A 25673-nucleotide genomic window follows, 5' to 3' on the forward strand; every position below is an offset into this window, starting at 1 on the left:
AGAAACAGCAGAATAACCTTGAGCAGGACTAACGGTGCCTGGGCCCTGTCCCTCCATGGGTGTAGGAGGGCTAACACCATGCTCCAGTCTCCACGTGCTTCCTCTCTGCACCAACTGAGATGGTCCTCCTACTTGGTGACTAGAGGAGTCCCTGCCTCCTGCCTCCCCACCCATCAGAGGAGGCTGTGGGTGCTGAGATGGGTATAGACTTTCCCAGGGTCACTCCAGTAGACACAGGGCTACACTAGGGCTTCAACACACACAGTCTGGAGCCTGATATTCCCATCACTGCCTGTTCTGTGGAGCTCTAGAGCAGAGAGCCTCCTCAGAGTGTCTCTAGGGTCTTCCAGGGACATTCCCATCTGGGGGCCTTCATCTTCATCATGGATCAGCCAGTCAAGGTGGTATTCTGGGAGATTCAGAAGGTCTGGTGACATTTTCCCCAAGACACTATGTACCCACTTGTACTCTCTCACTCCCTACACATAGGCACACATGCACACCAATAACTTGATTCCTACTTTCCCTTTAAAAAGTGAGCAGCTGGAAGGCCAGACAGTGACTGGGCAGCTGGTATCTTCCGAAAGGACCAGCCCACCTAGAAAATATCTGATTTCCTGGATCCTTCCAGCCCAGACTCAGACCTGGGCTCCAGGAGTTCTCTCCAAGCCCCCGGGGGCTAAAACTCTGAGATTGGGCCTCTTGTCATCTCATCCAAAGCCTGGCTCTGGACCCCATTTCCAGCAAATCCTCCCAGAAGGCACTGGCAAATGGGGACAGGGAGCGAATCCCTAAAGCGGGGAGAAAGACACTTGGCTACAAAGCTCTGACCTGGAGGTCGATACAAATTCAGAATCAGATTTATATCTCCAAAGTCTCATGATGAAAAATAAAATTGCTTAGAAAGTTAGAACTTCAGAATGAACCAGTCAGCCAATAAATTTGGGAACTGACTTCTCAGGAGATTTTTTTTTCAACACCGAGAAACAGATTAATGAAAAATAAAGATTCACTTCATCTGAAGATGCTTTCCACCAGACGAATCGTCCCTGCTTTATGACATAAATTTGCAATCAGCTCTATTGATTTCTTAATGCTTCAGAGAAATGTTGTTAAGATTGATTTAAACCCTGAGTGTGCCATAGGGAGGAGAAAGAGAGAGACAGATAGAAGAGGAAAAAAGAGAGAGAAGGGAAGAAGAGCGGTCCCGCCAAGATTTGTGTAAAATCATGTGCACCTGTAGGGAGGTGTGTCTGAGAGTGCCTGGAAAACAGATATGTCCAAGTGGGGACATGGTGCAGGTTTAGGAGAGCACCAGAGAGTTTATGGAAAAATAAAACTGAATGGTACGACCATGTTGGTGCAAAAAAAAAAATGAAATTTATGCACACTTTTTCATAATACATATTTTTGGGGAAGCATTTATATGCATTTTTTAAATTTTTACATCAGAATAAACATTTTCGCTCCAGTTCCTAGGCACTCTTATGTGTTGTTGTAGAGTTCTGAGTAAGTAGGCATGTGGGTAGGATCAAAATGTGGGTGGACAAGGGAGTATGTGTAGCTGTAATGTCAGACTCGGTCACTGCAAAGAAAATAGCAGGCTCCTGAAGATACATTTATGCCTCCAATAGATGTCCATGTATGCTCAGGCATGCGCATGTGTGTGTGTGTGTGAGAGAGAGAGAGAGACAGAGAGAGAGAGAGATCCAAATGCAGACATTTGCTCACTTAGAAACTAGAGAACAGGACCTCCCAGTGCAGAGAAACATTATTCAGGCAGCAAGAAAAACTCAAGTCAAATAAACACACACACCTATTTAGTGAGTTCAAAATAATTGTGCTAAATTAAAAACTCCATTTTATTGAGTTAACAATGAGCTTTAAAATGTAACTCATTTAAAACATCCACTGGGTTTAAAACAAAAAGTGGAGCTGTTCCACTAAACTTAATTGTTTCAGATCTCACTAGTTTTTAGTACAATAGAGGGTGGGCTTTTAAATTAACTCGATCATCTTTAAAACCCTGCTACAGGCTGGTTTTTATATGCACTAGAATGTGTACTTGGCCTCAATGTATAGGTAGGCCAGCTCTGTTGTTAAAAGAAGCGTTTCCTCCTGTGATCCTGGATATATGTGACTGTGGGCTGGTGTGTGGATTGGCACATCTGTTCTGGTGGGCCTGCATATGAGTGGGGTACATGGGGAGAGTGTGTAACATGTATGAGAACACTGTGGTTCAGAGTGTTCATGTGCTGAGGTTTTCCCACCCAGGGTTTGGGGTGTATGTGGTTGAGTATGGATCTGGGTTCAAGCCTGAAATGAGAGTGCTTTTTCCAGGACATTGCCTTGCCGCTGGGATCAGTCTGCATTCCCAGCAGCTCTGTGAGGCCCCTGTCCTTACCATCTCCACCCCAGCTGTCCTCAAGGCTCAGCCCTCCTAACATCTCAGCACCTGGCACTGGTATCTGGGGCAATCCAGAGCTAGCCATCCCAGAGGGTTGGCCCAGATGAAAGTCAAGAACTCTTTAAGTTGTAGGAAAACCACATATAAAATTTGCCATTATAACCATGTTATGTGAGCAGCCAAGGCTGTGCAGCCGTCACCACTGCCCTTGACCAGAACTTCATCAACATCCCAAACTGAAACTGCACACCTGTTAGACATCAGCCTGCAGGGTAGGTGTTTGGCACTGTGGTGATGCCACCACTTGGGACAGCTACATCTGCTCTCAGAATGGCTGCACTCCGGAGTCCAGCTTCCAGCCCAATGCACACCCTGAGAGACAGCAGTGATGGCTCAAGTGCCTGTATCCCTGCCCACACAAATGGGAAAACCCAGATGGAATTCCGGGTTCCTGGTTTCAGCTTGGCCGCACCCTGGCTGTTGCAGGCATTTGGGAAGTGACCCAGTGGATGGGAAACCTCTGTTTCTGCCCCTCTGCTTTTGAAATAAATTTGTAAATCACTAACTCTCCACATTCCTTTTTCCAACCCAGTCCCTGGAAACTTTTACTTTCTGTCTCCATGAGGTTATTAGTCTAGATATCTCCTAAGTGGAATCATATAGTATTTGTCCTCTTGTGTCAGGCTACTGTCACTTAACATAATGCCTTCAAAGCTTCCACACGCTGTACCATGTCAGATTGAGTGACATGCTACATGATTGAGTGGCATTCCATTGTACATACACACTGTGTTTTGTGTGGCCATGCATCTGTCTGTCCATGGGGACTTGGGTTGCATCCACCTTGGAGCAATGGTGAATCCCATTGCTATGGACTCAGAGGTGCCAATGTCTGGGGGAATCCTTGTCTTTCAGCTCTTTGGGGTTTGCACCCAGAAGCAGGATTACAGGGCCATTCAGTAATTATCTGTGTAAATGAGGAACTGCCAGACCATGCTCCACAATGGTTGCCCCAGAGAAGGAGTCAAGCTGGTCATAGCCCCACAAAGAGCAGAAAGCACAGCCTGCACCTGCCCACTCCATCCCTATAGAGGATGACCCAGGTCCAAAAGAGCAGGAAGCTGCCAAACATTCCACTAGGAGGGTTCTACTTTCTCCATGCCCCTGCCCATGCATTATTTCCATTCTTGAGTTCTAGCATCCTAATGGGTATGAAGTGGCATCTGGAGGTGCTTTCTTTCCATACAAAGTAGTTGCGCACCTTCCTCTCCATCTGATGATCTCAGGCCCTGAGCCATGCCCAGTGATACCCCAATTCATTCATTCATTCATCCAACATGTTCTAAGGGCCCACTTTTTTAAGGGTTGATTGATTTATTTGAAAGCTAGAGTGATAATGAAGATAGATCTTTAATCCACTGGCTCATTTCTCAAATGGCTGCAAGGACCAGGGTTGGGCTAAGCTGAAGTCAGGAGCCTGTAACTCCCTTCAGATCTCCCAACATTAGTGGCAGGACCCCAAGCCATCATCTTCCACTGCTTCCCAAAGTATTGTTGGCAAGGAGCAGGCTCATAATTGGAGCAGCCGGTACTCGACTCAACACTCATATGAAATGCTGGAATCACAGACAGTGGCTTCACCCATGCAATCATACTCCACTTAGACAACAATTCTCAGGGCCCACCATCCTTCTCCTCCCCATGGTACTCACAGTCTAGCCTAGGCACATGGTTGAATATACAGGTAAAAATCTATAAAATGGCAAGTGTCATGGAGGAAAATAAAGGCAAGAAACTGGGAGGGTCCTGGGAAGAGGTCTGAGCTAAGAAGCGACATGTGAAGGTGGGGTCTGCTAACACACACAGGACAGAGAGGAGGATGTCCTGGAAAAAGCATCCCGCACCACCATCCCTGCAGGCCTGGCATGACCAGCTTGGGGACCAGCCTGGAAGTGGGAAGTGGGAAGCCAGAAGCCAGAGGGAAGAGGACTGACCGAGAGGTGACGCCGCTTCAGGCACTGGGAGCTGGACAATCATGAAAGGGGCCCAGGAGAGACATGAGTTGACTGGGGTGTGAAGAGCATTGCCCCGGATTTGTCACCATGTCTTCATCCTCAACCTCCCCACATTCACAGGCACCCAAGAAGGAGCTGCAGAACGGCGTCATCCGGGGCTACCAGATTGGCTACCGGGAGAATAGCCCCGGCAGCAACGGGCAGTACAGCATTGTGGAGATGAAGGCCACAGGGGACAGCGAGGTCTACACCCTGGACAACCTCAAGAAGTTTGCCCAGTATGGAGTGGTGGTCCAGGCCTTTAATCGGGCAGGCACGGGGCCTTCCTCCAGTGAGATCAATGCTACCACCCTGGAAGATGGTAAGGGCAGAGGTGGGGTTGAGGGGACAGAGTTGCTGGGGGAAATGCAGACCCTCACCACAGGCTAAGCCATGGCAGCCAACAAGGACCTGAGGGTGCTTTCACACACTCTATGCTCCATCTTGAGACTGGAACTCATGCAGGCCCCCCTGGCAGACCCCTCTCTTCCTGCTCTGTTTCTTCCCAATGGGGCATTGAGCTGCCCCCTGCCCAGGTTCTCACTCCTGTCCTGCCTTCAGGTTGTTGGTCAACCTGAGTGCCTGTCTGTCCACCCCTACTTCTCCCCCTGCCCTGGCTTCCTCCTTTCTAGCCCCCAGCCCATCCCTCTCTGGCCCAAGCTCTTTCTTCTATTTGCTGGGTCCTGTTTCTCCCCAGTGGCAGTTTCCTGGAAAAAAGGAAGCAAAAATAGAGGACCCTGCATGCTTCTAACCTAGAACCTGTCCTCACCCCCTGCCTTGCCTGTTTTAATTAAGATCCCAGACTATAGCTATGGAGGGAAGGAAGCCTGACACCCAAGTTTATTATTATTATTATTATTACTATTATTATTACTATTATTATTATTATTTTAGATGATGTTAACATAGTTGATCAGGGTTGGAAGGATCTAGGGTTAGGAAAAAGTGGGTGTGATCATTGTTTCCAAACTTTCTATTTCTTCATCCCATTTCTGGGAGGAAGGGAGAGATAAGCAGAGGCCATACTCAGCCTCCCAAAACATCCCAGTACCCAAGGCCATCCGATATCAACCCAGGGTCACAATGTCTTAACACTTAATTCCTCCATGACTGGGAACCTGCACTCTGAGGAGTTAAATAAGAACCCTCACTTCTCCCCAGGGAAGAGGGCTAGGAGGAAATGGGAATCACACCTGCCCTCCAAGCTCAGAGAAGAATCGGCTAGTACCTGAGCCTGCGGCAGGCCAGGAGGGGACTTAGCCTGATGTTCCCAGAGATGGGGCTGGGCCGGTCACAGCCCCCACAAAAAGCAGAAAGCACAGCTTGTACCTGCCCATTCCATCCCTTCAAAGGATGACCCAGGTCCTGGAGAGCAGGAGGCTGCCACCATGGCCTATCCCGCTGCTCAAGACCCCATGTGAGGGAGCATTCCTTGAGGTTAAGCATGGCTCTCTATCTCCCTCACAGCACCCTTGGGAGGGAGACACATGAAACATTTGAGAGTACATTAGCTTAAGCCCACAGTTCCTGACTTTGGCTATAAATTGGAATTAATTAAGGAGCTTTCAAAATGCTGATGTCCAGGTTCCAAGGCCAAAGAATCTTGCCTCTGGGCACTGGGGCATACTTCATGGCCCCAGAGTCCTGGGCACCTGGGGACCGGTCTCTGCCCCTAGCCCACAATCTTCTCCATCCTCCCCACCATCCGGATGTGCTGACTACAGGCCTGGTTGGGTTGAGACAGAGCAACTTGTCAAGCTGCCCCAGACAGGCAGGCCTTGGTGCAGGCAGCAGCTCCCTGGGTGGCCTGCGGAACTGACTGCCAGGCCCAGAAACTTAGAAGCCAAGAATTTGCATTTCTCAGTTTGTCTGCTCAGCACTGGTGAGATCTAAGGCCCGGCCCTTAAAGCCCCCAGCTCTTCTGCTTTAGCGTCTTGGTTCGGAGAGTCAGTCCAGAGGGGAGCAATGACTCTGAGGGAACAGTCGCCCTGGACCCAGCCTCGGCCAGAGCCTCACCTCCCTTGCCATGTGGGAGGTCCCAGGGATGCCCAGCAGGGAGAGATTTGCTCCCGCTGTGGAGACAGCTTCTAAACAAAGGGGGAAAGGCAGAGAAAGTTTCCGGTAGCATTTGTTCAGCAGTTTTTCATACTTAATTAGGGCCCTCGTTAGCCTGTCAGATCCTGATCGTTTCCTGGCAATATTAGCACTCCTCCTGGGGTAGTCAAGGGCCCCTGCTTTAGCAATAGTGTCTTTTCCATAATTATATTACCTTCATTTTGTTCGAACAGGCGATCTGTATTAGTTTATTACACTGGGTCCCTAATTACATGGTGCTTATATTTTTACACCTAAGTAATATGAAACAATAATCATCCTCAAAGAGCATCGTTAGGATGATGTATCATCATTTAAATGCTCATAAAAATTAGAGTTGCCTCTTGTGGGGCAACGGGATCTAATTACCTTACATCCCGCCTGTGTCTCGTGGCTCCCACTAAGAACTAGACAAGCCCTGCCTTTCCCCATGGCCCTGGCCCCTCAGAGATCAGCAGCAGGTGCCACCAAACTTCTCCCTGGCTGGGTAGGACCCTGGAGCCCGTGGTTCCCACCACCATCTGCTGTCTCACCAGTGGTCAGCTGCAGACAGGCCAACCCAAGGCAGCCCCATCTTCCTTGGCATTTTGAGAGTGTCCAGGGAAAGGAACAGGGATGGGGTCCCTGAAGTCCTTAAAGTTCCTAAGGGGCGCTTCTCCCTGCAGCCCCTTCCCTCCCTTCAGATTGGTGTAAGGAAGGACATAGGCATCCCCAGCCCCAGGCCTCAGCTCAGGCGCCCTGGTCAGATGGCACAAGGGGCTGCTGGCAAAGTGCATGCACTTTCAAGGCAGCTTGGCCTCTTCCAGGTAACGTCACACTCAGCAAAAGTGGGTCCTGGTCAAGGTGACCCACTTGATAACTTTCCAGAGACTTGGATCCAAAGTTCAAGGTTTAAGCAGAGCCAGGAACCAGAAAGCAGGAGGGGAGGCTGCAAGGTCCTCTCTTCCAATCTTGGGAAGGGAGCACTGATTCACTTGCCAATGCCTAGCCCCAACCTTACCACTCTCTGAGTCAGGAAATCACTCTGCTTATTGAGCTGGATGTCCCTCCCAGGGGGACAACAGGGTCCAACCTGGCACAAATGCACTGCACTGCCACTCATGATCCTGATTGACTGACTGAGTGGTCCCTTGGTTCTTCCCCGCACCCCACGCAGTGCCCAGCCAGCCCCCTGAGAACGTCCGGGCCCTCTCCATCACCTCTGATGTGGCTGTCATCTCCTGGTCGGAGCCCCCACGCAGCACCCTCAACGGGGTCCTCAAAGGCTATCGGGTCATCTTCTGGTCACTCTACGTGGATGGGGGTAAGCCTTCTGGGTCTCGGGGTGACAAGTACTAGATGGTGTCAGTGGGGCGGGTCCTAGCTACAGCCAATCAAGGGAGAATGCATCCTCCTAATCCACATGTGGGAGCCACAGAGAGGATGAGGGCCAGGAGGTGGTGAGAGAAGGGCTGGGGCTTCTCAGGCACCAATCCACTGCAGGCAGAGCCATTGGTGGTACACATGGTCACCTCTCTGAGTGGCAGAGGACTTGGGGAGAGACCCTCCAGCAACTGCTAGAGGCACATTTGCTTTTCTTACTTAACATACTGTGCTATAACTACACAGTTGTCTGACCACGGTCCCTACAAGAACAGCCAGGACCATCAAGGGAGGAGTAGGGAGGGGCAACTGGGCCACTGGGCCTGGCCCCTGCTGAAAATCTCGTGGGGGGACAAGAGAGGAAGCATGGCTCCCAGAACCCAGTGAGAACTGGAGCGAGCAGGCAGGCAGTGAGTTGTACTGTCTGCACAGGAGTGCCGTCTGCGCAGGTGAGCTGCCAGGACTTGGAGAAGGGCAGGGCAGAGCGTGCAGCAGGCAATAGGGGTTCTCTAGAACCTTTCCCTAGGGGCTCAGTGTGGGGGCATGCCACAGAGCATGCAGTAGCAGACAGGTGTATGTGCCCCACCCCCGCCAAACCCCACCAAGTTCCCACTCACTGACATACACCAGGACCTTCAAGTGATCAGCTTCTCCATAGTCTTGCAAACCAAAGGCCCAGCACACCAAACTGTGGAAATGGCCTCCCCTGAGTCTCACTGCTCCAACAGACCCCCAAGGCTAACCTGAGTTTGCCTCCCCTGCTCCCCCATTTGTCTCCCAGCCCCTGCATCCCCTCTTTGCTGGAGGAGCCAGGACTGGAGCTCATGGTCACCTGCTGTTAAGAGGTAGTCCCCGCAGCCCTCCCCATGGTTTGCTGCAAGCACTGGAGCTCGGTCTCTCTTGCTCTCACGCTCTCCATCTCTTGTTCTCTCTTTTTCTCTCTCAAGCCAATTTGGCTGTGACACGCCAAGCCACACTGCTCAGGGCAAAAGACCTCAACACAGTTGCAGCTGCTTCTTCCTTTTCCAGGGTTACCTCCTTGCTTGTACAGACACAAGCTTCCCCAGCCCAGCCCTGAAGGAAGGCAATAGGCTCTGAAATTGCTGGGGACCTCTTGGACTCTGGGCCACATTGCCTTGCCCTGGGTTTTCCTTTGGCTGCAGGCTTGGTTGGTCCTCCCTGGTCCCTCCTTTGGACAAGCAGGCCCTGCTGCTTGGACCTTTGAGACACCCCCACCCCACCCCTAGCAGCCTCCAGGCCTGCCTCAAGCTGGCCATGGCATCCTCACCCTCTGGGCCCTAGCAGACTGCAGCCATCCCCAGCAGGACCCTTCTGCCTTATGTCAGGTCACAACATAGATCCAGCAGCGAGCATACAGCATCCATCCCCACAAGGCCTGGCCCAGTAATTGTAATGGGGGCTCAGGGGCCTGTCTCTACTCCAACTCCAACTCTCACCCTCCTATGCCAGCCTCTCCATAACAAAACCTTCCTTGAAGCCTTTAATAAGTTCCTTGCAGAGCCAGGGTGATGGCTCCCCCACCTCGCCCAGGCTCTCTACACCTGTTCTTTGCAGGCAACGGCTATGGGGTTTCTCTAGAGCCTTTTCCCAGAAGGCCCAGTGTGGGGTTATCCCCCTTCCCCAGGGCATGCAAGTATTAACAGGTGTCTGTAGCTGCCCCCTAGGCCCCACAAATGACTATATCCTCAGTGATGGAGAGATGTAGATGGGTTACTAAGCAGCTGGCCCAGAGAGGCCAGGTAGTGGCCTAGGAGCCCTCCAACACAGGGGAGGGGCCGGCCTCTGATTAGACTGGCCCAGGAAGATCTGAGCGCCACAGAGGGGCTGGTGCAGCAGGGAAGACAGGCTGCTGGCCCATCCCACATGGGCTGAACTACTCTCCAGGCTCCAGGGACCTCAGGGTCTCTCCTACAAGAGAGAGCAGAGCAGCAGGCAGGGAGAGACGTGCAGAGATGCAGGTCTTTAAAGGGTGTCAAGTTCAAGTTGGTGCTGGGTTTACTGGAGATTAGGCAGTGACCTACTGTGACTGGGCCAATTACAGATGCCATCAGTCCGGATTCATTCCCTCCTCCCTGGTGGGAGCCTGCGGTACAGCAGGTAGGGGCCTTCACAGGGTAGGGCTGTACTCAGCAACTGCTTGCCTTGGCAGAGTGGGGCGAGATGCAGAACATCACTACCACGCGGGAGCGGGTGGAGCTGCGGGGCATGGAGAAGTTCACCAACTACAGCGTGCAGGTGCTGGCCTACACACAGGCTGGGGATGGCGTACGCAGCAGCGTGCTCTATATCCAGACCAAGGAGGATGGTGAGTATGGGCCCCATCCCAGCTGCAGGGCACCAGCCCTTCTCCAGGACCTTGGTGAGTGCCAGGCTGGTTTGAAGTGCTGACACTCACAGGGCATGTGGAAATGTTCTTCTGGGTCTCATGCAGAAGCCTCTGAGCAAGAAAGTCCCCACCACTCCTGCCCCACTGCTGCCTGCAGCACTGAGTCACAGGCCAGAGGAACCCCACCACCACCACCCACACACCCAGGGCTTCCCCTGGGAGCAAGGTCTAGCTGGGCTTCCTCAGGATACATGTACTGGGGGAAGCAGGAGCATCACCAAGCACCTTCTGGATTGAGGACATGATGGTCACCCACAGGGTCATCCTCCATGCCCGCACCCTCCCCCTTGCCCCAATAGGGCACACCCTAGGCACTCAAGGACAGGAATGGGACACATTTCCACCTGGAGCTGTGGTCTCCAAGCTATTGCTCCTGGGAACCAGACTCAAGTGACAAAGAGGGGGTTGGGGCAGGAGGAGGCTGGGAGTTGTGTCTGCCTGGAGTGGGCTGGGGCAAAATGGTTTGGGATGGGGGCTGGATGTCCAGCTGGGGCCTGAGGCTACATGACTCCAAGGCCACCAGTGCACAGGTGTAGCCATGTGGGAGCAGCGGCACACAGCTCTGGGCTCCTATTTCCAGCCCTTTGATTTCTCCCAATCCACCCCACCCCTTTCCTGAGGCTGTTTCTTGACTGAGTGCACTGTGTTTTGGAAGAAGTTGCCAAGGTGGCTGGCACACTGCAGGCACCTAAGTGGCAGCTGTCATTGGCCGCATGGTTTCCTTCCCAGTCAACCCCAGTTATTGTTGTTGTTATTTTAAGGGATACTAAGTCCCAAAGTCTTGGTCCAAGCCATATAAGTTGGTAGAAGGTTCTAGAAGGTGCTGAAAGCAGTGACTCATGCTAGGATAGTCCTACAGCTAAAGTCTCCAGTGAATCGCAGTGCTGTGCCTGATCTCTGTCCACCAGCCCTCCTCTCCCCTGGAGCTCTGAGAGATTTGGTACTTACCAACCTGCTTGCTTTACTTCTATTACTAATCCCCCACTGAGGCTTCCAGGGGAAGCTCCAGGCAGAGCCACCTGCTCTTGCCCAGAACCTGGTCCCACCTGAGGCCTCAGGCACATGTGCATGCACACACACACACACACACACACACATTGGTACCTTCCTGGCTTCTGCAAATGAGCCACAGACTCCTTTCTGCCTGCTAGCTTGACAGAGCCCTACACACCTCCAGGTGTTTGCCTATCCAAACTGAGGCCCCACAGGAGTCCAGAGGCCTAGGAGCACTGACCATCCCTGTGAGGAACCCTGCATCCTCCAGGAGTCCTGACATGATGACACTGTGATATGTCAGCCTACCGTGGCTCAACCTTCTCAACTGCCCTGTGAGCCAGGGATTACTTGCATTTCACAAGTGACAAAGCTGAGGACTAGGTAAGCCTACACAGCAAATCCAATAACAGGTGGTAAATCCAGGCTTTCTGGTCTCCATATCCTCTGTGCTTCCCACCACCTGCTCACATCTCTGAGGGAGCTCTGGGTGCAGAAGACCCGCCTATAAACACTGTGAGTGAAAAGCGTAAGTATGTAGTCACAAATCAGGAAGCCCTGGACAAGGCAGCCCCCGGGGGCTGGTTAAGCCAGTGACTTCCAGCCAGCCAGGTGGCTCCACTGGGACGCAAGGTGGCCACAGCACTGGGCTTCCCACCAGATAGGCTGAGCAGACAGTAAAAGGAGGCAATCTCTTCCCACAAGTGAAACCTGTCCTGGTAGTTCCCACTAGAGTCAACCCCATTTCCCATGGGCAGGAATAGGCACCTGACTTTTTTTTAGGATTTAATTTTTGGAAAGACAGATTTAGAGAGGAGAAACAGATCTTCCATCCACTGGTCCACTTTCCAAATGGTCACAATGGCCTAGCTAAGCTGATCAGAAGTCAGGAGCCAGGAGTTTCTTCTGGGTCTCACATGGGTGCAGGGTCCCAAGGATTTGGGCCATCCTCTGCTGCTTTCCCAGACCACAAGCAGGGAGCTGGATGGGAAGTGAAGCAGCCAGGATACAAACTGGCGCCTATGTGGCACCTCCCTCCTGAAGAGGGAGGATTAGCTAATTGAGTCCTTATGCCAGGCCCCAGGCACATGACTCTTGCCAGGCAGGTCCCCAGAAGGAAAAGGGCTCACTTAGCCTGGTTGATTCAAGCTAGGGGTGACTCACTTCTGATTTAGAAGACATAGTGATCGGGGCCCAGAGCAATGGCATAGTGGTTAAAGTCCTCCCCTTGCACACACCGGGATCCCATATGGGCGCTGGTTCTGATCCCGGTGGCCCTGCTTCCCATCCAACTCCCTGACTGTGGCCTGGGAAAGCAGTTGAGGGCGGCCCAAAGCCTTGGGATCCTGCACCTGCGTTAGAGACCTGGAAGAGGTTCCAGACTCCTGGCTTCGGATTGGCTCAGCTCCACCCATTGCGGTCATTTGGGGAGTAAACCAACACACAGAAGATCTTCCTCTCTGTCTCTCCTCCTCTCTGTATATCTGCCTGTCCAATAAAAATAAATAAATCTTTAAAAAAAATAATAAATAAATCCTTAAGGTAATATACACCTAAGCATATCACAATAAAACTAATATGAGGAGAAAGAGAAGGAGAGAGATTAAAATAACCAGGCAGGTAGGCATTTGGTGCAGCAATAGAGACACCACAAAGGGCACCTGTATCCTGCATTGGAGTTCCTAGATTCAAGTACTGGCTCTGCCTCCAACTCCAGCTCCCTAGTAATGCATACACTGGGAGGTGATGCTTCAAATACTTGGGCCCTGCCATTCTGGCATAGCCCCAACTATGGTGTATATTTCAAGAGTGAATCAACCAATGGAAGATTTCTCTCTTCTCTCTCTCTCAAATAATTAAATTGTGAAAGTAACTAAATGAGAGTCCATCATGGTTGCCTATCGTAGAGGTTGAAGTCCTCGCCGTGCATGTGCTAGGATCCCATATGGTTGCCAGTTCTAGTCCCAGCAACCCTGCTTCCCATCCAGCTCCCTGCCTATGGTCTGGGAAAGAAGTCAAGGACAGCCCAGAGCTTTGGAACCCTTCACCCGCATGGGAGACCTGGAGGAAGCTCTTGGCTTCTGGCTTCAAATTGGCTTGGCTCCAGTCATTGCGGTCACTTGGGGAATGAATCATTGGACAGAAAATCTTCCTCTCTGTCTCTCTTCCTCTCTGTATATCTGTCTTTCCAAGAAAAATAAATAAATTTTTTAAAAAAAGATTGAAAAGTAAGTAATGATTAAAATGTAAGAAATGAGCAATAAAGGAGGAAAAGACAGAAAGAATCACCAATAAAACTTATTAAATAACTTGTAAGAAATGATGGAAGCCGGGGCCCGGCAGCGTGGCCTAGCGGCTAAAGTCCTCACCTTGAACACGCCGGGATCCCATGTGGTCGCCGGTTCTGGTCCCGGCAGCTCCACTTCCCTTCCAGCTCCGTGCTTGTGGCCTGGGGGGGCAGTCGAGGACAGCCCAAAGCTTTGGGACCCTGCACCTGCGTGGGAGACCTGGAGGAAATTCTTGGTTCCCGGCTTCGGATCGGCCCAGCACTGGCCATTGCGCTCACTTGGAGAGTGAATCATTGCACAGAAGATCTTCCTCTCTGTCTTTCCTCTCTATATATCTGACTTTGTAATAATAAATAAATAAATCTTTAAAAAAAAAAGAAATGATGGAAGCCATAGTATAAGGCAATGGTACATTAAATGTGTGCAAAGAAGACATAGTCATCAACTTGTGAAATCATACCTGGCAAAAAATATTCTTCAAAAATAAGGTGAAAATAATATTTTCAGATGAGCAAAAATCACACGAATCTATCAGCCTCTCTGAAAACCAATGAAGGACATTCTTCACCTAGAAGGACAGTAATTCAAGGTGGAAACTCAATGGTGCAGCAAGAAAAGCAGAACAGTGAAGCGGTGAGCAGATGGGTCAATCTGAGTCAATACTGACCTCTTAGGATAATTATAATGTCTATGCAGAATTAAAGCACAAGCAATGACACATAAATAGGGAGAGGATAAATGGAATTGTGTACATGTTTGTATTGTTATCATAAAAGTGCCAACTAGAGTTAGACCAAATGATTGTAATCTGTTGGGAAACCACTCACACTAGTGACAAACTATGTAACAGCCTTCAAACTAATGGAGGAAGTAAGATAGGATATTTTAAAATAATCTAAAAGAAGACAATAATACAAAGGAAAAGCAGATTAGATGGACAATATATTTAATAAGACTGGATATTTAAGCCTAAATAGATCAGTAATTTCATTAAACTGACTAAATTCTACACTTACAAGTAAGCACCATTAGACTAGCAAGTAAAAAACAAAGCCCAAATATGTGCTATAAAGGAGACATCTAACAAACTGGAGTATAGAAAAGTTCACCCTGAAAAGGTTGGAAAAAGATAAAAGGCAAACTGCAAAATTAAAAGAAAACCAGAATATTGATGCCAGGCATAGTGTACTTTAAGTCAAAGGCATTGTTAGAAATAAAGAAGGACACTTTGTTATGATAAAAGACTGGATTTACAAGGGAAACAAAGCAACTCCAAATTTTTATATACACCGAATCTCATAACCTCAAAATACATAAAAGGAAACACTGGGAGACTACAAGGGGAAATGAATAAATCTAAAACTATGGATTTTGACACTTCTGCCTCAGTGAGTGACAGGAAAAATAAGTGTGCAAGAATAGAGATTTGAACACTCGAGTGAGCTCACTTATCCCCAGGGCCACTTGCGCAGTTGCAGACACTGAGCCGAGGAGGAACAGCAGAGCAGTCACAGGGGAGACGGGCGGCAGGAAGGGCAATTTCAGCAGCCGGGACCAGGGCCCTGGGTGGGTGCTGATGCCGCAGCCAGCTGTCCCACTGTGCCTCCATTGTGGACCGCTCACTGAGGAGGGGGAATGGCGTGGCTGCCACAGGCTGAGAATTGAGAGAGGGAAGGCAGAGAGCATCCTCGTTACAATGTGCTGAGAGTCCGCTGTGCCAGAGGCACTGTGTCAGATGCACCAAGTCTCTCCACAACCCTTTACTCAGGGTGTGGTCAGCTGGATTGTCTAGATGGAAAAAAAAAACAAAACTGGTCTCTGGGAGATTAAAGCGAGCCGGACACTGCCACTAGCCACAAAGGCTCTCTGGGAGGGAGTGATTCAAAAAGGGAATTGTGCAGTGCCAATGAGCAGAGCAGCGGTGTGTGGAGAAGCATCCAGTGCCCTAGGCAGAGTCCCAGAGAGGTTGGGCAGGGCCTGAGATGGAGGCAAGGGAGCTCAGGGGCCCATGAGCTAGCTGGCATCCACTTATAGAGTGGCTCCTCCTGGAAACAGAATGGACCCAATGGTACCCAGAGGGCAGTGCCCTCAGCTCATACCTCAGACCCCAAGAAATGCAGGCCAAAACAAAACAAACCAAAAAAGCAGCTGACCCATGCTGGGCTGTTTTTTTCCCCTAAATACAGGCTTGTGGTTAGTTAGCAAGGATGCTGTGGGTCCATGGTCACAGAGGTCATGAGCTCCTCCCAGGTTCTTTCTCACCTGCCTATCCCAAGTCCTTGGTTCCAGCCCAACAGTTCTACAACTGCTTTCTCAGAGGGCCTCCATGGTAGAGATTTTGTTCCCAGTGTGATGGATCATCTTTCTCCTCTTGCCTGTTTGCCAAGCTGGATGCTCCCCCTCTTTAAATGGTAACTCAAGGACACCACCTCTCGGAAGCTCTGCCAGACTGATCTGCCTCATTCTCCCTACTCCCATTCCTCCCAAAGTCTATGCTCCTCCTCTTTCCAAACTGACCAGTCCTTCTCACTCCTCAGTTCCAGGGCCCCCTGCTGGCATCAAAGCTGTCCCTTCATCAGCCAGCAGTGTGGTCGTATCCTGGCTCCCTCCCACCAAGCCCAATGGGGTCATCCGCAAGTACACCATCTTCTGCTCCAGCCCTGGCTCTGGCCAGCCGGTAAGTGGGGCCCAGGACCAAACCATAGTGGCAGCATTGGGGCGGGGGGTAAACAAACAAGTAAAGGCACCCTGCAGATCAGCTGGTTTCCGGACTAACCCTAACTCTGGAGCTGCTTATATCTGTCCTTCCACCTGGATTTGTGGATGAAATGACCCTAGGGTAGCCAGAGAGTTATCCGTGGTCTGTTTTGGCTAAGTCCTTTGTTCCAGAGGCTACAAGAGTGCCCTGAGCCCTGCAAGCTCCTTTGAGTTGGTTGGGTCACAGCCAGGCAAGCAGCTGCCAAGCTCTCATGCTGGTTGGGCCAAAGAGGGCCTTAGCAGGTCCCAGGACTGGGATGGTGCCTGGAAACTGGCTGCTGTCAGTACTACATGACCATTGTAAGCCTGGACATGCTGCTGCAGCTCTGGCTTGAAGGCCCATCCCAGCCTGGAGCCAGCCAAGGGCATGAGGAACAAGGCCATTGAGAAAGGCCTGGGCTGAGAAACTGCTATCTGTCCAAAACCTAGGAAGAGAGGGGCGGCCTCAGGTGAGGGCACAGCACAGGAGGCAATCCCTGCCCTCCCACTGAGTGCTCAGAGAGGTCAGTCATCTGCATCTTCCCCTGGCTCTTTTGTTGTGTGCAGTCGCCCAGGCCTGAGGTCCAGCTGAGAGACTACTCAGCACATGCCTGTTGTAGGGATCTGGGCAGGTACATTCCTCACCCTCTGGTGCTTTCAGCTTAGTGAGGATAGGGCAGAAGGGATCACAGTAGAGGGCAGTGCAGGGGCTGGGGAGCACGAAGCAGAGGCAGGAGGCCAGCCACTCCTCCTCCGTCAGCAGCCCAGGCAGCCGCAGACTAACACTCATTGGTCAGGAAAGCTACCCTGAGCTTTTACAGCAGTGGTGTCATCTGTGTGCTCTGATGGCCAGCTGTCTTTCTGGATTAGCCCTGAACTGGCAGGTGACCCAGCTCCTCACTCCTGAAGCCAGAGTTCTCTTAGCAGAGAGAAGCACACTGGCTCCCCCTCCTCGCCATCCTCAATGGCACTGCCACACATGCAAGCATTGTGGCCATGGACATCCTTATACTTGGCTCTGGGTGCACACTCGTTCCTGTTGGGTGTATACCTGGGAGAGAATGCACTGGGAGTCAGGGCCTACAGGTGTTGGCTGACAGCACCTTGCCCTGATGAGTTCTGTGCCATTCACACTTCACTTAAAGGTGCTCCACATCTACACAGACACTTGGGATTTCCCAACATGCATTCTCTCTCTCTCTCTTTCTCTCTCTCTCTCACACACACACACACACACACACACATTCATGCACTCTAGGAGCACGTGACACCAAACTCCTCGCCTCCTTGGATACCCACTATGCGTTCTCACACCTTCGCATCTTGCCCCAGTGGGTTTTCGCAATGCTGTGCCCTCACCCCCACCATCACACACTGAGTGCCTTGCAGGGCACTTGGCTGGCTCCAGTTATTCTCCTGCACTGGTTTCCTAAACCCTGGGAAGAAAGGGCCAGTATCTTTCCCCCAGCTATTGAACTGTGTGCCTGGACCATCATGTCCCTGAATACCTGTTTGGCAAATGAGTAAGGAACAGCCTGGAAGTTGTATGGCTTGAGGTACTGAGCAAGTTTCCTTTCTGAAACTCCAGGGAGAGTGTAGGTATTCTGGCTTGGTCTCAGCTTGTTCCTCTGATGACGAGGTCTTCCTGGGGTCTGGGATCCGAGTCCAGCCTCCTCTTTAGCTTGGGCCTCAGGATCCCATGGTGGACTGGCTGGAGTCCTCTCCTAGACCCAGAACCGAGCTCCTAGTCCCATCCCTTCCTCCAGCTGTGGGGGACCCTGGGACCCTTTCTCCATCTTCTTTGTATCTCAGAAACTCCTCTCCCCTGGGGAAGTCTCCCAACAGAGAGCATCACACAAGGATTTCTCAGGAGATGAGAATTTCAGGTCAGCCACGTGGGGACAGAAGGGCAGATGGAGCAAGAGGAGGAGAGCTGAACTGAGCTAAATGAGCAATGCAGGACCCACCCACCACAAGACAGGATTGTTTGGCATCCCAGATTCCAAAGGCGCGCATTACAAGCTCGGCTACGAAAGGCAGGCCTGCAAAGGGGTGCAAGGGATGAGGACACGTGGGTGTGTAGGGGATCATGCTACCTCACAGGTAGGAGCCCAGGGTTGGAGGTGGGTTCCCAGGAGGTCAATTGTGCTTGTGCATAGGGTCCTCAGAACACAGAGTGCCTGTCACACCAGCTGTCAGTGAATGGGAGCACAGGTAGCCAGAGCTACAGCGGATCCTGACGGAAATTCTTCCAAATCCTTTCATGTATTTGTGCCTGTCCTCTGACTATAAAAATAATGCAATTTAATTATAAAAATGCATGAGATATATGAAAGACTCAAGAAGCAACTGAAAGTCCCTTCTATTCTTGCTCCCCCAAGATAAACCAGTGACTTTTTTTTGTCATACAGAGGGACTTCAAAGGCATTCATGGAAAAATTGAATTAAAAGATCAAGTTTATTTTGGTGCAAAAAAAAGGTTGTGAAATCCATGCCCAGGTTTTTCATAACATCCATTTTCCATGAACTTTTTGAAGATTCTGCACAACTTTGATCTACACATGTATTATATTCTGTAGTTTATCCATAAATTTTACTAAGATTATATAACTTGCTTTTTCTCTTGCAGTATATGTAGGCACTGGCGCCACACCATTAAATATTTTTTAAAAACATGATCTTAAGTTTCTGTTTGTACAAAATCTGGCTCACCAGTCTATGCTATGTTTAGTGTATCTTTGAAATTTTCATCATGCTAAATAATGTCTCGTTATCATTATTAACTTTACCAAAGTCCTAAAGTAGTTATTTTAATATTTGTCCAGGGTCAACCAGTGCAATAGTTCTTGGATCACATCAAGAGTGTGAATGTTATTAGAAAGACTGCACCAACTAATATTACTGCCAGCATCATTGGAATATGTGGCTTTGTGAGAATTACCTCTGCAGCTATGTTTATCCCAGGGTTTGGGCTTTGAGGGGGGGGTTGGTTTTGGTTTGTTTTTGGTTTTGGTTTGGTTTGGTTTGGTTTGGTTTTCATTTTGGACACCTGGATTTTTTTCAAGGTGACTTATTTTAGACTTTCTCTGATTATTAGTTATTCTTACACTGACTGCTTTTTTCTACTTCTGCCAATTCATGTCCTTTGTCCCTTTTCTAATTTGATTACCCATATTTTTCTTATTTTTTTTGTTAAATATTTATTTGCTGATTTATCTGAAAGGCAGAGTGACAGTAAGACAGGGAGACACAGAGAGAGAGAGAGAGAGAGAGAGAATCTGCCTACTGGTTCTCTCCCCAAATGGCCACATAGCCAGCAGTGAGCCGGGCCCTCCACCTGGATCTCCCCTGGGAGAGCAAAAACCCAAGTCCTTGGCGTATCGACTGCTGCCTCCCAGATTCATCAGCAGGGAGCTGGATTAGAAGCCGATTTGAGACTTGTTCCCAGGTACTCCTCCTCAGGATGCTAGTATCCCAAGCAATAGCTTAACCAGCTGTGCTACAAGGCCCACCCCAATGTTTTTAATTTTTGATTTGTTAATTATTCTTCTGTGTTAAGGATAATAACCATTTCCTACCACGTAAATTGCAAATATGCACCAATTTGTTGTTTATCTTTTTATCCTGTTTTATATCATTTGAATGTATCAATCATTTGAATTTATGATTTTTCCTTCACTTTTAGTTATGACTAGAAACACAGGTAGATGTTTACCCATACTTTCTTCTTTCATGATTTGCCACTTCTTTCAATCTTTGATCCACCGAGACTTTATTTGAGGATCTAAAAGCGATCTCATGAGTTCCATGGGGAATACAGGTTAAAGGGAAGGCACCCAGACACTGGGTGAGACCCCCTATTACCTTTGAGGGGTCAGACATGCCTGCTTTGTGTAAGTCCACACTGAGCACACAGGCAAGCTCACGCAACTTTTCTACACACACACACACACACACACACACACACGTACACATGCATCTTCCTACCCACACTGAAAACAAGTCCCAGTGAACCTTGTACACCCCTTCCCTCTGGTGTGGGAAACCAGGACCACCCTGGAGGTCAAAAGCTTAGGGCAGACAGGTGTCCAAGCTGCTACCAAGTACCCAGATATGAGTTGCAGCACAGACACGAATACCGAAGGTCCTGTCGCCTGGTAGGGACCTCCCGAGTTCAAGGCCAGACCCCCATGAGTGAGCCAGCTGGAGAGCTTAGCTAGGGAGCTCTGTGTGTGTGTGTGTGTGTGTGTGTGTGCGCGCGCACGCACTGTGGGGATACTCATGCCTTCTCTCCAGCATTTCGTGCTGGAGAACAGCTTAGGCCAAAGGAGGTTCTCCCCCTTCCTGTTAGAAGTCATTGGAACCATCAGAACCCCCCAGGGAGTGGGGAGAATCCTGTTGTGGCCCACATCTGTACCCCAGCATGGGCATCCACACGTGCATGTGTGTGTTTGCACATGTGTGTGCAAGATCCCAAGATTGCAGAGACAATAAATGCATCAACTCCCTGTGTCCTCGCCGCACCCCTGCCCCAGGTCTGGTCCAGGAAAGCTGCTCCCCATTTCTGCCCTGACTTCAAAGGGGCCCCCCGTGCTGTCCTCCGCTCCCCTCCCTGCAGCTGACCGAAAAATAAAATAAAATGGAAGTCAGCCCCATCCCGCCGGCACTGGGAAAGTGGCTGCCAGGAGGCCGGCACACTAACGCTTATCAAAAGCTCCTTCTCAAATTCATTTCAATATCTGAGCCTCTGGTTTCCAAGGCAACATAATCTTTTCATCAAAGCAACTGGTAAAACCGCTGGGATCTGATATTGTTTTGTTGGCAACTTGTCAAAACTGTCATTTGGTTAAAAAAAATTTATAGATTTCTGTAACCTACAAATATAGACGGCGATCTATACCACTAATAATCATTAATAAAGTGCTGCCCGGTAAAGCACTCACTCTCCTGCCCCTCCCGCCTCAACGGGCTCGCTGCCCGCAGAATGCAGGAGTGGTAATTAGACAGCAGGGCTGGGTTGGGTTTGGCTGGGCAGGGCTGGGCTGGGCTGGGCTAGGCTGGGCTGGGCTGGGCTGGCCTGGGCTGGGATGGGCAGGGCTGGACTTGGCTTGGCTTGGGCTTGGCTGGGCAGGGCAGGGCAGGGCAGTGCTGGGCAGGGCTGGGTTTGGCTAGGCTGGGCAGAGCTGGTTTTGGCTGGGCTGGGTGGACTGGGCAGGGCAGGGCTGGGTTTGGCTGGGCTGGGCTGAGCTGGACTGGGCTGGACTGGGCTGGTCTGGGCTTGGCGGGGCAGGGCAAGGCTTGGCTTGGCTTGGCTTGGCTGGACTGAGCTGAGCTGGACTGGGCTGGCCTGGGCTTGGCTGGGCAGGGCTGGGCTTGGCTTGGCTTGGCTTGGCTGGGCAGGGCAGGGCTGAGCTGGGCTGGGTTAGACAGGGTTGGGCTGGGCAGAGCTGGGTTTGCCTGGGCAGGGCAGGGCAGGGCTGGGCTGGGCTTGGCTGGGCAGGGCTGGGCTGGGCTTGGCTGGGCAGGGCTGGGCTGGGCTGGGCTGGGCTGGCCTGGGCTGGGCTAGGCTGGGTTTGGCTGGGCTGGGCTAGGCTGGGTTGGGCAGGGCTGGGCTGGGCTGAGCTGCGCTGGGCAGAGCAGTGACTCCAACAGCTGGCATGGGCAAGGTTGCCTGGCTACAACCCCAACAAGATGAAGACAGCAATTTAGCTTCTTTCCAGAAAGTGGTTTTTTTTCTCAGAACTTGCCCGGGACCCTCTCCCTCACCCTTCCTCCTCCTGATCTGCTCCAACCTTACCCAAAACACATACATGGTCCCTGATCCCAAACCACACTCACCAGAACCTGGGTCATTCACAGAGATAAACTGAGACTGACCCAGCAACACCACAGAGGGTTGCTTTCCAGGGACCCAGCCCACGCCAACTCCATTCACTGCTTCTCCAGATTGGAAAAAAGGCTGATGTGGTTGGATCCTGCCTCATATCCCACCTTCAGTTCCCTCCTTGGAGCTCAGAGTACTGGGGAGCACCTGTGGGCTGGAGCTCCGTGCTACCTGGGTTTGGCTTCTGAGGACCCAAGGACCACTCGGCTCTATCTTGCAGGCTCCCAGCGAGTATGAAACAAGCCCTGAGCAGCTCTTCTACCGGATCGCCCACCTGAACCGTGGGCAGCAGTACCTGCTATGGGTGGCCGCTGTCACCTCTGCTGGCCGGGGCAACAGCAGCGAGAAGGTCACCATCGAACCTGCTGGCAAGGGTGAGAAGCCGGACTGGGGCAGGGTGGGGCATTACTACCAGAACTCCCGTTCTCCCCATCCAGGCAGGAACTGTCTGCCCTCCCCTGGCCTGTTCCCCATTGGAGTTTCTGGCCTGTCGCTTCCCACCTGCAGCCACCAAGACTAGGTCTCTATTGCCCTGACTCCAGGAAAGCCTCCCAGCATGCACACAGCCCCTGCTGCAGCTGGCTATCCTGATCCAAATCCCCCTTCTCAAGCCAATACCCCAAAGTCCAGCCTTCAGGCCCAATGCAGAACTCCTTTAGAGAAGTCCATGGGGTGGCAGGGCAGGGTGGGGGGAAGTGCTCCAATGATGCCCCCTCCCTGCCACACACACACACAGACACACACGTCCGTGCGCACATGTAGCTTCAGGGGCTGCCCTGTGCATGCACTGTGCATGCCACAGAAGCACTCTGGATTGAAAGAAACCCTTCCCAGAGTGTACCCTAGAATCCCTCACATGGTACAGCCTCACCTTTTAGAGAATTCCACCCACCAAGAAGAAGGAGGTGGCTGTCCCAACCCTGAGATGCAGGAGCTGGTAACAGGAGTCCAGAACTTTGGGGACTTGGCTGCACTCTGGCCTACATCTGCTCCCTCAACCTCTACTTGCCCGCCTGGGATAACTACTACTCTAGCTCTTGGGGTTCCAGGGCCTGGACAGGCTGGGGTAGTGCATGCCTCAGCCCAGCCCCACTTACTGATATGACTTGAGCTCCCCAAGAGGTAGCAGCCGAGGGAGCCAGGCTTGCCACCCCACTCTGCAGCTGAACAATCCCAGGGCAGACAAGCAGTGCTGGGCTAGCTCCAAGCCAGGGCTCCTTCCACATGACCTCAGTCTCTTACTTCCTGCTATGGGTGCTACTCATCTCTTCTCCAAAATTCATCTCCTTCAAGGTGTGTGTGGCAGGTTGGGGAAGGTAGAGGCCATGATCCTTCTGGGGAAGCTGACACCCCTTGGAGACAGGGGACCAAGAACCTGGGCATCTAGGGAGAAAGCAGGCCTCTCTGCCTCTGTGCTCCTTACATGTAACGTGCTGCTACTGAGTTCCACACATCCTACAACTCACCCACACGTCTCTCCTCAAGCTGCTCTGGGAGCAGAGACTAGCACTGCTGTATACCCTCTGGCTCTCACACACACATGCACACACGTGTGCACACACATACATACCCTCACACGGATATTCATGTACACATTTATGCTCGCATCCATGCACATACGTGCACACATGTGTGTGCGCGCATAGTTATGCAGAAAATCATGCACACATATAACACAAATGCTCATATGCACACATACACACCCATGCACATGTGTGCACTCATACACACATGAAAACTCACGCATACAGTCACATACAGTTGTGCATATATAATACACGTGTGTGCAGATATCCAAATCCACATATATACACATGTATGTGCATGCATGCAGACACACAATGCACATACACATTAAGACCCATAGAAGTCCAGGGAGCCCAGGGCAGAGCTGCAGCAGGAGCTGGGTCTCTGGGAAACTCATGCTGTTACTGAGTCCCTCATGGTGGGCATCTCAACTCAGACCCTTCTGTCCCCCTGCCTCTCCTCAGCAGCTCACTCGGACCTTCCCTACTTCCCCTAAAAGCCCAATACCCTCCTGGGAAGCCCATCCAACACACATTCCAGTGCCCAACCTCCTGCTGCCTGACAGCAGCCTTCAGCTCCAAGGACCCATACACCTTCAGCTCCAAGCACCATGGTGCTCTGTGGCCCCAGGCCATCTCATTCCTTCCTGTCTGTACCCAGCCCCCTTGCTCACACACCCTGGTCCCTGCACCTTCTGCTTGCCTGGCTCTCCCTCTTCCCTCAGGAACTTCTCTTGTTCCTGCACTGTTGGACCCAGGTACTGCAGCTGGCTTCCCTGTGGGTCTGTGCCCCCACCTGCTGACAACTCCCCATTCAGTGTCTCTGCCCCAGACATCTCCCTTACATCCAGATCAAGCAATCCCAGATGGTTTCTGGCTTACCCATGTGGCATCCACAGGCAGTGCAGGGACAACGCCTGAAGGGGTGTCTTTACCACTCACCTGCCAGACCTGCACTGCCCCCAGTATGTCTTGTCTGCATGTGGGCTTAAGCAACCATACCCGCTCAAGCCTGGCCATCCCACCGTCATCCTCACCCTAACCCTTCCCCCCACTGCCACGCCTGCAGCTTGCACTCTGGCTGTTTGGCCTCTCTCCTCCAGGACCACTCCTGCCAGGACAGCTACAAGGTTCTCTGGAACCTGTCTGGCATGGCTTTACTTACAGACAAGCCTCCAGTGGCCTCTTCTCATGAAGCTCTGCCCACAGAGCCCTCCACAGCTCCACTGCCTGCCCCTTACTCAGCTGAACTCTCAAGTGCTCCCACGTCCTTGCAAAGCCCTCACCCACCACTGCCTCGGCCTCTGCGGCCTTCCTTTTCCTGGTCTATCTGTCCTGTGCTTAGCAAGTTGCTTTTTAGCCTTCCAGTGAATGCCCTCAAATCCAGAAGCCTCCCCAGCCACCACCCCCTGTAGCAGGCAGAGTTCAGTCCTCCTTCCCAGCACCCCAATGGTTCCACATCCCTGCCCTGTCCTTGTGTTTTGCACCCTGTTGTGATCTCCATCTCCCTCTCAATGAGCAACTTGAGGACAGGGACAAGACCCTATTCATTGTATGATTCCTCTGAGCCTCTCTCACAGAATCAGTGACCCCAGCTGGTATTCCTTGGCGTACTCCCCACTCATGACCCCAAGCCCAAGGTGGAGGTCAAGTGGAGGGAAGGAGGGCCTTGCCTGTGAATCTGGGGAGCCCTGATAAAGAGGGGACCAGGTGGTGCAAGGAGGCTGCTGGACAGGACCCTCACCTTCTCTTCTTTGTAGCGCCAGCAAAGATCATCTCTTTCGGAGGTACAGTGACGACACCCTGGATGAAGGATGTGCGGCTGCCTTGCAATTCTGTGGGGGACCCAGCCCCTGCCGTGAAGTGGACCAAGGACAGGTGTGTTGCAGGGCCCTGGGGGGAGCAGGTATGAAGCAGAGAGT

The 25673-nt window shown here is 51.4% G+C and overlaps 1 protein-coding gene across 1 annotated transcript in view; it reads left to right on the plus strand.

Annotated features, from left to right (window-relative positions):
• LOC101528871 (cell adhesion molecule DSCAML1) overlaps positions 1–25673 on the plus strand; it is an 88258-nt gene that overhangs the window by 50824 nt on the left and 11761 nt on the right. Inside the window, exons 14-19 of the mRNA XM_004585116.4 lie at positions 4543–4783; positions 7712–7858; positions 10088–10243; positions 16143–16282; positions 22446–22599; positions 25512–25629. Coding sequence (XP_004585173.2) covers positions 4543–4783; positions 7712–7858; positions 10088–10243; positions 16143–16282; positions 22446–22599; positions 25512–25629 — 956 coding nt within the window. The remainder of the gene's footprint in view (positions 1–4542; positions 4784–7711; positions 7859–10087; positions 10244–16142; positions 16283–22445; positions 22600–25511; positions 25630–25673) is intronic.

The sequence above is a fragment of the Ochotona princeps genome, chromosome 4 (genome assembly GCF_030435755.1).
Source record: "Ochotona princeps isolate mOchPri1 chromosome 4, mOchPri1.hap1, whole genome shotgun sequence".
Lineage (NCBI taxonomy): Eukaryota > Metazoa > Chordata > Mammalia > Lagomorpha > Ochotonidae > Ochotona > Ochotona princeps.